Source organism: Aspergillus welwitschiae, assembly GCF_003344945.1.
Source record: "Aspergillus welwitschiae strain CBS 139.54b unplaced genomic scaffold BDQ94scaffold_98, whole genome shotgun sequence".
NCBI lineage: Eukaryota > Fungi > Ascomycota > Eurotiomycetes > Eurotiales > Aspergillaceae > Aspergillus > Aspergillus welwitschiae.
The window spans coordinates 15,454-25,748 of NW_020798792.1; the positions used below are offsets into that span (position 1 = coordinate 15,454).

Sequence of the window (10,295 nt, forward strand, 5' to 3'; positions counted from 1 at the left end):
ATATCAGTACGAGCATGGACTTACAACCATATACGTCGACTGAGTTCTGGGAGGCATGGTTAGCTGAGTTAGTTCCAATGGCCTGTCCTGACTCGCCCGCAGGTCTAGGGGCTCCTATTGCAACCCCAAGCAATGGCCTTTACCACAGCTTGAATGGGCTGGTGCCTGTCACACCTGATCTGCATGATCATCTTGATGAGAGCGAGGTTCCCGCAGGACTATTTGTTTCCAGTACCCCAACGTCAACCAGCATTGCGATCAATGTGGACGACATTGCCACCGGCCTAGAGAACAAGGATTCAGAGCCCGAAGTGATTGAGCAGATATTCAGATTGGATAGCTTTCCGGCATAGGCTACGTTCAAGAGGGGTTTCGTCCAGACTCTACCCCGAGAGTTGACGGGCGCTGACCAGCCGATCGGGGAGGCGACAGAGAAGTACTTTGCATGCAAGTTGACGGCGATACAAAGACACTCCTGAAGCTTAGATAGGGAGATGCGCGGAGCTTAGAGGACTGAGGGAGTGCCTACACCGCTCCCGCTTATTGATAATGGTTGACGAATCTAATAATTACTTGTTTGTGGAAATCTAACCCCAAGCAGACCGTATGAACGAGCGCAGAAGCACTGCGCTAGTTGCCTCAGGATTGGGGAATACGTCACTCGACCACTGTATCAAGGAAAGAAGATAGCACCGCAGTGGGATATCCAGGATCAAGGCGTATCAACGGGAGCCGTCCGTGGGTCCGAATATGTTGGATTACCTGCTGGTGAGTGAAGTGGATGGATGTGGAGGAACCAGTACCTGCTGGTTACTGGTTGAGCCTTGCCCGCGATATTTTCATGGTTCAAAAGTCGCAGGAAGCGGCAATTGCTTGCTTCGTCTTAGCGATTCAGTTGGTATACCGTTGTGTAAAAATGGGACTGCCTAATAAGGTCTACTCGGGTGTTGAAGACATGGCTGATGAACAGAGGATGAAGCTAGGTTGGACATCCGTGCCATCTTGGACCGAAAAAGGGCCATCATGTAGCACGATATTCCTCAAGGTTTGGGAAGGAGAAGAACGACAAGATAGCTACGACAAGCAACTCTGAAAGAGTAAACATTCGCTGAAGCAAATAGACTACGGCGGGGAAAAGAAAGGGGGCCAGAGAGAGATTGAAAGAAAGAGAGTAAGACAAAACAACTCCGTTTGAAAAGCCCAGAAAACTATACAGCAAGACAAAGAAAATCGAGCAGATCTAAAGACTCCACTGGCTCAGCCCCAGCCTACCGAGACCCTTCCGTAGGAACCACCATGCTGCAGTACTGGTTCCAAAACCGGATGCAGACACACAAAGTGCTCCAGATAACTTGGCGTTGAGAGCTATGGGCGTTATCATGGCGTTGCGTGGCATAAAGGCCTCCCATTCCCACCTTATCTGGTAACCCTAAAGGGGGCGGGGAGACGGCCAGCGCGACTGTGACTGCATGGGATAGTGTTGTATCGGGGAAAACAAAGATTTCACGCAATGCACCCTTCCCACGGCACTAAGCTGAAAATGGGTTTGAGAAGATAAATGGTAAATGGACTGGTCCCCACGCACGAACTTGTGCGTCGCAAGGCAGCGGTAACTGCGATTCAGCTCCCATGTCACACAAGGACATGCCGATCACATTGGCTGAGGTTGTTGCCAGCAGGGGGAGAGGCCGGGACAGACACCTCGCGTCCCACTCACGGACGTGAAGACCCACTTCACCGAACCAGAGAAGTAACTCTGATCAACTGCACAGCTTCTTTTTCCAACCGCGAACGCCGCAGACGGTCGAATGTGGTCTAGTGCCGAAGTTCTCTTTGACAACTGATCCCTTTCTCTCGGGATCAACAGGGCAAATTGCTCTCGCTCTCTAGCAGCTGGTACACCAGCGCGGTACAAAACAATAATTTCCGGGCAATGTAACGCAGGACTGTCCCGCGATCCTCCCCGCTTGGGATAACCGATGTTCCACTATATTCTCGAAGAACCGATCTGACCGACGGGCTTTGTTGTGAGGGTCGAAAACCTCTACTGGATGCAGATCAATCTTTGTGCAGGCACTAATTTTTCTTCCCTTGACTCCTCATGTGTTCTTCCAGCTTGTCATAGCTCTCCGTCAGCTCAAAATCTCGTATGACATTGCACGGTAGCGTATTATAGACAACTTCAGCTTCAAGTCTGGATAATACGGATCAACGCCTCTCTAAGGGCAATGGCAGCTGTGTTTTGGAATGCTATGGGACGGGAATCATTCGTAGGTCAATGGCCTGGGACTGCTTTCACACGACCTCCGAATGGGCGCTAACGTCGATACCATGGTTCCAAGCATGGACCGACCAGGAGCTGAGTGTGACCTTGACGGTTCTGTGGCAGTATAAAGTAATCGACCTTGAAAGTTGTCAAATCAAGTGCGATCAGTTTAAGTAGCCTGTACGCGGCCCGTAACTATTGGGGCTGAAATCCCTTGCTTGCGTTTCCCAGCTATCAGAAGACGGAAAATTGTTGATGGATACGATAAAGGAACCCTTGGTGCAAGCTGGTGAAACAGTAAAATGATACAGGCTACCTAGAATCTGACCTTCACCCTCTTAGGGCATTCTAAAGAAGAATCCAGTGATACGCGCAAAACCCGCAAGATGTTCTCAACAGAATGCATTGGATTCAGGATTTTTCTGGTATCGATGGGTTTGTCCCAACTCTCAACACGCGCAGAGCATTCGCTCCCGCTCGTCTCTTGGCCTTATGTTCATCATTAATCCGCGTGATCGATGTGAGGATGAATCACTTCTCTGGTTTACTAGCGGCGTTGTATGAGGTTGTCGAGGGTTTACTCCACGCGTGGAAGAAATAGTGGGGAAACGGCGACTCAACCCGAGGCGTATCTATGGATGACCGTAAGATGCATTCCTTACCAACTGATGGGGGCTGACAGCACGATAGAGGCATACGTAAGATGTTTTCGGGTTGCGTAAGCGGAGATAGGATGTTGTGCCGGTTGCACGTCTGGAATTCGGGAACCCCATAAAAAGAAAAAGTAACAGTGAACCGCCAGGGTTTTCTCAGGGTAATGTCTCGTCGCTGCGCTGCAGGTTAGTCATTCTCATGTCAGGCGAATTCTTGTCTCTAAAATGAGTTACCGATTCTTGGGGCAAGCAGGTGGGCAAATTGAAGATCTCGAAAGATCAGCTAGAGATTGACCTTGAGCAAAATCTTTTGCTGTGGTCCTCTTCGGTTCCCCTTCGCGCGGAAATTCCAGGTCGGCCACCTGCCGATATGGCAACTCTAATCATTCTGGTCGACAGCACGATTTTTCGTGTACGTCCAAGCGACCTCAAGCTTCTGATCCTGTTCGATGCTGTCAAAGCCACAATCGCCAATGCAAAGGTCATCGGTTAACTGAGAGGGTGCTGGCCTGCCAAGGTCACGTCGGTTCCAGACCCGCCTTCAACTAAAGGGCAGTTCTGCTCTTTGCGGCAATATGAACTGGCTGCATGGAGTCTGCTTGGCAATTCGGCCCCAAAAAGGAAAGCATCAAATTTTCTGTAGTCCTGTTGAGATTTGACCGCTCTGGGCGAGGAACTAGCCCACGGCGTTTTGACCCGCAGCAAAGCAGGTTGTCGCAGACCTCAACCATTACTGTGTTTCACATTTTTCTGCAACGAACGTGAACGGTTCTTCTTAGAGTTCTGAAACATCACGCCGCTTGGAAAGTGGTTGTATTAACTGATGCTGCCCATTTAACAGATTTTGCTTGTGTGGTTCGAATATTCCCAAGTAGACTTCGCTAAACTGCCAAGACGTGAACCTCTTCTAAGCTTCGTCTGTTACCTGTGTGTCTACGCCCATTTACCAGCTGCGCGGTCCCACGGGTCGCACGCACCGTTCCTCTGCCTATGCCCACGCGTATGGTTCGCCCCAGTCGGCCCATTTTGGATTAACGGTCTCAGACTAAGGAGCGAATGCCTGGACATGCAGGGTCAATCCAGAAGGGAGATGGGGATTTTGCCCTTCTTTAACGGTCATCATGTGCACCTGGGCATTTCATTATTTAAATTGCACTCAGGGATGGCTGAACACTGTACCGTGCGCGGCACTTGGTGACATATAAGCTTTCTCAATAGGAGATCCCGCAACCATGAGGTAATTAAGCGAGGTGGCCGAAACGGGTATTCGCGTGCCCGGTGGGTCTGAAGTGGGCAAGTTGTCCGACAAGAACACCGCTTTAAGGTTTCGCGTTTAAGCTCTACGGTAATGACCAGGTAAGGTTTTGCTGTGCTCGGTTGAAGAGACGAGATTCCCCACTGGTGTTCGCTGGTGTTTGGAGGTCAATCTGTGACTCAGAATGCCCGATCAGGCCGGTAGATACTCAGCGCATGTCGAAATCTGACTTCCCAGTTCTGCTTCTTCTTTAACCAGCAGCACAGTTTCAATTCCACATGAAAGAGGTTTTGACCAAGCAGGGCGCGATTTTGCGCTTTTCAGTTCATGTTGGTAGCCCTTTCAGCTGCCTGACCCAGGTCTTATCTAAGACCTGATTGGAAGCTGGATGAGACGTGGTCAAGTTACCATACGGTCTTTTCTAAGAGCGGTTGCATACCTTGATACTCTGTAGGGCATCTGTTCAGCATTTGCCCAGGCGGACAATGTCTTTTTGGCCGCCCTCCGGTCGGTCTTGGTCAGCCGTTGTTCCCTTGGGCTACCGACATTACCGTAATAAACGATCGCGCGGCCTATCCCGTAATGCCACATACAAGCTGCTCTTTTAATACTTGTTATATCCCAATGGTAGCAAGTCCATAGAGGCGCTTCTCAGCATATAGCTCTATCCTGTGACCAGCTTAGAGTTATTCTTGCTAAGTTTTTCCAACACTAGTCGTATATATAGTGACTATCATAGAACACAATCGAAATACACGTAATCGATCTAGCGGCTGCGCTATTTGATGTCAATATTCGGGGAAGTCATTCTAGAAAATCATTATTAGATATCACTATAATATGTACGTTTATAACGTAGCCTTGTAGACTTTATTTGGCTGAGACAACCTACTGTAAACAAAACGTTATAATAAGACTTCTGGCGTATGATGATTTGGGACGGCTTGTAGAGTATTGGGCAGAAGTGAGTTTTTATTATTCCACAAGACAAATATAAAGCAATGACGCGCTAACCTTGAACACAACCAGGTAGCTTCATGAGGTAAATTCACACCAGGTACTGATGTAGAAAACGGGGCAATTGGTCACAGCACAAAGAGTTGGACGAGCAAAAGCGCAGCTGCCGCGGTATGTCGTCCCACCCTGGAGAACCCTGGCGGAGAGTTCTCCCAGCATGTCTCCGTCACGGCTCGTGCCTACTGCCTCGTGCGACCGGAGACACGGTATGCCGACCGCCACAGCCGATCGATCTTGTCAGATGTAGTTGATGCCCGAGGGGATGCTCTCCGTTCACTTCCGTTTCCTGCTCCTAAGAAGGTTGTGAGTGTCAGAGGGCTTCGATCACGGCACGGGGGCATGCTCTTACTGGGAGAATTACCCCAGCCTTCAACAAGCCCACGCATCAAACACATGTGGCTCCCACGTTCGGCTGAGAACTGGGAGGTCAATTTTGAAGCCCAGGTCGACGGTGCGGTCTGATTCTGGTTCTGGTGACCGGATACGCGTGTAGGGGTCCGTGGCCTCATCGCCGGCATCGCTACCGCGCTCGGGTCGTCTAAACGATGCTCGGAAGGCGCGGGGGTGCCGATCGAGATAGGACTGGGCCAAGCTTTCCGCTGGCGATGATCCTGTCTCGGGGGGATGCGACGCCTGAGCCGCGATGGGGGTTTGCAATTTGGATGGCGGTGCCGTCGGATGTCCTTCTCCAGCAGTCGATATTTGGTCCGCAAAGACTCTCACGTTCTGGGTTTGCGTTCGATGGAATATATCCTTGCCCTCTCCGGCCATGTTAAATGGAGATGACGAGCTACCCATGATGGGTAGTCATGTTCCTCGCCGGGAGTCCAGGCCCGGTAGTGTCTCTTGGGCATGGGGGGCAAGAGAAAATTGATAAACGTGGTCTAAGTTGGAGAACAGCGCTGGTAAAGACAGGCGGAGAAGTGAAATATAGAGGTAGGCGTATTGCCCGCTGTGCGGAAGATGTACAGCACTGCGAGGCTACAAGAAAGAGGAGGGACACCGTGATCTACTTGATGTGGAGGGCCTTTTGCCCTAGCGATGTTTCCTGGTTAATGAACATTGCCCCACCCATGCAACAATTTTCATTAACCTACCCAAGTAGCTCACCGGTCGACCTGCCCTGCGGCCCAGGGTTGTCCAAGTTTCACAGGCCAATACCACATTATGGGATGGTGTCAACGAGGGCAGAGAGCCTCGAACCACGGGCCAGGCGGGCCAGTGTCAGAGACGAGAGTAAACACGCTACGATATATAGATCAGGCGGAATAAGGTTGACCTCAATATTTGACCGCGCTGGCCGAGAAAATAACCCGGTGCTTAGGTGAGCTGCAAAGCACGATGTTGTAGATCCTGACCATCAGTGTCACTCGTTCAATTTATGGTAACACAGAATCATGTAGGCAGATAATGCCAACCGACAGTGGTCACTAATTTTCTTTGACTGAGATGATTGCCGCGGGACCCTACCATCACCAATGGCGCGCTTTAATCTTGTCCAGCCAGGTCTCTGGCTAGCTGTGACTCCGACCAATTCTCCCTTCAGCACGGCACTCTATGGCACACTCGTACCATTCCACACTCCTCTTTTGTTAGCTCGAGTACCACTGATCAATGCCAAAAGTCACAACCAGGTCGCGGGTGGGCGTTCGCGAAACCACCCAGAAGACCGAGAATCACAGTGGTGTCTCCGACGCAGGATCCATCCAAAGAGAGGAGCCCCATCGCGCGGCCTCCCCAGCAGCCTCCGCGCTCCCTCAGACGTCCATACATGGTAAGCCTCCATGCACGGTTGCCGGGGCCTGTTGTTTAGCTGACTTCACTTACCCATTAGCGGCCACAGATATCCGGTTCTGGTTCTCGAGGCGTTCCTACTGCCAGCTCACTGGAGAACCACGAGACCTGTCTGGCTACGGTCGAAACCTTGGAACGGGAAAATGAAGCATTGCGGTGGGACAAGAAGGCCCTGTTGGAGCGCCTTGAAAGCGCGGAAAGTGCAATGCAGGAATTGTTGAGTAACCAGCATCGGTGCAGACAAGAGTTCTCTGAGTGGCAGGTGGCTCAACAACTGGTGGATGAAATGCAGCATTCCGTTGCAGGTTGGCACCAGCGCCTTCGGAGCCCGGCTGGTGTACCAGAACGTGTGAACCCAGCTGCCCTGACTACTGCCCTACCGACAACGACAGCGGTACCGGACATGTGGCCTACTCAGGAGGATGAAGGGGGTGCATTTGGCGGTGACCATGATATGGTACCCGACTCTGATAACTTCGCGCAGCTTTTCCAGTTGTAGTTGCTCTACCATAGTAATGGATTAACTTCTGAGATGTGCACAAGTATACTGACCGACAACCATCGTACAGATTGTGTCACGTAGTGCACACCTGCACACCTGCTCTCGCTAGAGCTGGCTAAGGGCGCTTTTGACACGGACGATTGTCTCTGCATTGGCAGAAGGACAGGGTGATGCTAGATCGAGAGCGGCACTCTCGAACTTTGCATAGATGAGCAATTAGTTGTGCAATGTTCGTTGGAGCCATTGCGTTGTCGGAATTTTGAGGAAAGAAACAGCGATTGATGCAGCGTCCAGCATCTACTGTCATCAACATATAATCTCTTCGGTTCTCCCTCTCATCATCCCGCGCAAGGAGCGATACCAACCAACTGTTCTGCAAGACATGATCGACTGGGGACCATATTGATCAACCATCAGATTGCGCTAGCGCTGGGGAGAACCATGGCCCTGGAGGCGACCCGTGCGCGGCTTTCGAAATGCCAGAGAAAAAAAAGTCCATTTTCGTTGCGAGACACCCTGTAAGATGAACAGCGGTAGCAACACTTGTTGAAGCCAGTACTCTGTTCGTGCAACCAGGATCACCGATCAATTGGGTCTGATCCCAGTATACTAGATGTCTTTGCTTTATTGACGACGCGATGGTGGAAGACGCACTTTTATGCGAACCATGCTGAGCAGTCGGCTTTCCTTGCGATTGACTTTGCCTGATGTCCTCACTCTGGGTCCAGACCCTTCATATGATTATCTCCATTCCAGTCAATTACAACGCAGAGTAGGGTTCCTCAATTGCCAAATCCGCTCTTGAAGTGGACTATACCATCTGGTATGCTGCTGGGCGGTAGTTCGACTAGAGTCATTCTGCCGGATGTCGGAGCTTCTGGGCGAGTTCCAAGATTGATTAAATCTTTTGATGCTTCATCATGTGACGACTCAAGTGGACGCCAGTGATGGTCAAAGCTCTGTATGATAATATCTCGAAAAAGCCCTACTTATACCTTGGAAAAATGGCCATATTTCTGTGGGTTGAGTTCTACGTACAAGTTAAAACGTGCCACATCAGTTGTGCTCTCAAACGCGAAGGCTGGTCCAATAAGACTGCCAAGCAAAAAGCGAATGAGCGTAATGCAGCTTTGCGGGACGGTTATGTTCAACATATATTAGAGTTCTCCTCCCACCATCTTTTGTTCGTCGATGAATTAGAATGTGATAAGAGGGGATAGCTTCAGGAAGACAGGCTGGTCTTCTCTTGGCTAAGTGGCTAGGTTCCACCGCGATCAGCGGTATCAAATCCTTCCGGCATATTCTCAAGCTGGAATTATGTGTTCTCGTATTTTCGAGGCTCTACTGACGCCTTGGTGTTTGAGGATGTTATGGAGGAACTGATTCGACACTGTGGATGATGACCAGAACCGAAACCAGTGATTGTAGTAGACAATGCATCCCTTTCATCGCTCAGAGAGGGTAGAGGGGATGTGCTCGCAAGCAGGTGCCAAGATAGTATATCTACCCCCATATTCCCCGGATTTAGATCCAATCAAAGAATTATTCTTAGAGCTAAAGGCGTTCATAAGGCGGCACTGGCAAGCTCATGACGAAGTTCTGAACAGGGATCCGGTTATTTTTTTGACTGGTGCGCTAATACCGTGGGCACGAGGAAATCATGTGCAGAAGGGCGTTTCCGAAATGCTGGCCTGACACTCAGCGAACTTTAAACAAGATATGGTAGCTACAGGGCCGCTGACCGCGTGATGAACTGAACATTGATTCTTGATGACCTCCTCTGAGACAAATTATGATCTAGTCATTTTCGTTGTCATTGCTAACGACCGTGGTCCAACTCTCTTAGGGAATCCAACGGGGAAGCGACCAACAAGAATGCGATGCAAGACTCAGCTGACAGTCAATGTACCTGACCAGCCACTGAGCTGAGAATCCATAAGTCCTAACTTTGTTGAGTCGTCTGCTTATACATTTATTTCCTCTATATCACGCAGGATAATCACCATGGTTATGGCACCAAAGTCGCTGTGAGCCCCGATTACTGCAACTAAAAGTTAGCTGATCAGGGGTACCCTCCAATATAGGTTTGGAGCTGACAGCGAGAGGATTGGTAGTGCAAGCCTCGTTCCAGCTCCGACACATCTGGCGCTTGAGGGGGGTAGTCACTTGACAATTGTCCTGGCCGTCAGGAAGCTCGCGCAGATCATCATCAACCATTAGTTTGAGGCCATTTTGCTTGACGTGGAGGACTCGCACTATACGCTGGGATCGATGCGCTGTTTCATGGAAATCTTCTCCATCAGATCGCGAACCGTCCGCTCAGTCAGATAGACGGCCCTGTAATAGTCATCCGAAAGCCGATCGTTACCAATAAATCGTATGTAGAAACAAGCAACTAGGACGATGTCAGTTCGCCTGTCTTTGATGTTACCAATTCAATAACTTACTTGAAATTATTGGTCGCTTCGCCGGTGGTTGATAGGTTGGGTCGATATCTACCGCCTCTATGTATCCCATTTTGGCGCTACTAGTGGCTGGAGTGACTTTGGTACTTCGATGGGATGCTTTAACGTGACCTTGCCGTCCAGACTTCAGAGCATGACAGTGAATCCTCTTGGGCGGTGGTCAATGACCCATGGTACCCTGAGCCATAAAACATACTCGACTGCATATTGGTTGGAAGGCATGGTGAGCTCATGGAGATGCTACTTCTAGTAGGTGATACGGCGTGCAGAGGCGCACAATTAAGACTTGAACGGAGCCTGCTACTGTCCTCTCGTTCGACGAAATCAAGCGACTACCAACTGC

The 10,295-nt window shown here is 50.2% G+C and overlaps 4 protein-coding genes across 4 annotated transcripts; 2 read left to right on the plus strand and 2 right to left on the minus strand.

Annotated features, from left to right (window-relative positions):
* Nucleotides 1-14: 14 nt before the first annotated feature.
* BDQ94DRAFT_176260 (uncharacterized protein) lies at nucleotides 15-353 on the plus strand (the record flags this gene model as incomplete). The annotated part of the gene is made up of 1 exon (XM_026772653.1): nucleotides 15-353. One exon carries the CDS (start codon nucleotides 15-17, stop codon nucleotides 351-353), a length of 339 nt encoding a protein of 112 aa, XP_026619653.1.
* Nucleotides 354-3,464: 3,111 nt separating this feature from the next.
* Nucleotides 3,465-3,650, minus strand: BDQ94DRAFT_164321 (uncharacterized protein; the record flags this gene model as incomplete). Its single annotated transcript, XM_026769976.1, has 1 exon — nucleotides 3,465-3,650. The coding sequence occupies one exon, from the start codon at nucleotides 3,648-3,650 to the stop codon at nucleotides 3,465-3,467; it is 186 nt and encodes a 61-aa protein (XP_026619654.1).
* Nucleotides 3,651-5,370: 1,720 nt separating this feature from the next.
* Nucleotides 5,371-6,045, minus strand: BDQ94DRAFT_164322 (uncharacterized protein; the record flags this gene model as incomplete). Its single annotated transcript, XM_026769977.1, has 2 exons — nucleotides 5,371-5,907; nucleotides 5,986-6,045. The coding sequence occupies 2 exons, from the start codon at nucleotides 6,043-6,045 to the stop codon at nucleotides 5,371-5,373; spliced, it is 597 nt and encodes a 198-aa protein (XP_026619655.1).
* Nucleotides 6,046-6,775: 730 nt separating this feature from the next.
* BDQ94DRAFT_186491 (uncharacterized protein) lies at nucleotides 6,776-7,484 on the plus strand (the record flags this gene model as incomplete). Its single annotated transcript, XM_026775161.1, has 2 exons — nucleotides 6,776-6,982; nucleotides 7,026-7,484. Exons 1-2 carry the CDS (start codon nucleotides 6,806-6,808, stop codon nucleotides 7,482-7,484), a joined length of 636 nt encoding a protein of 211 aa, XP_026619656.1. The 5' UTR covers nucleotides 6,776-6,805.
* Between the last annotated feature and the right edge of the window lie 2,811 nt (nucleotides 7,485-10,295).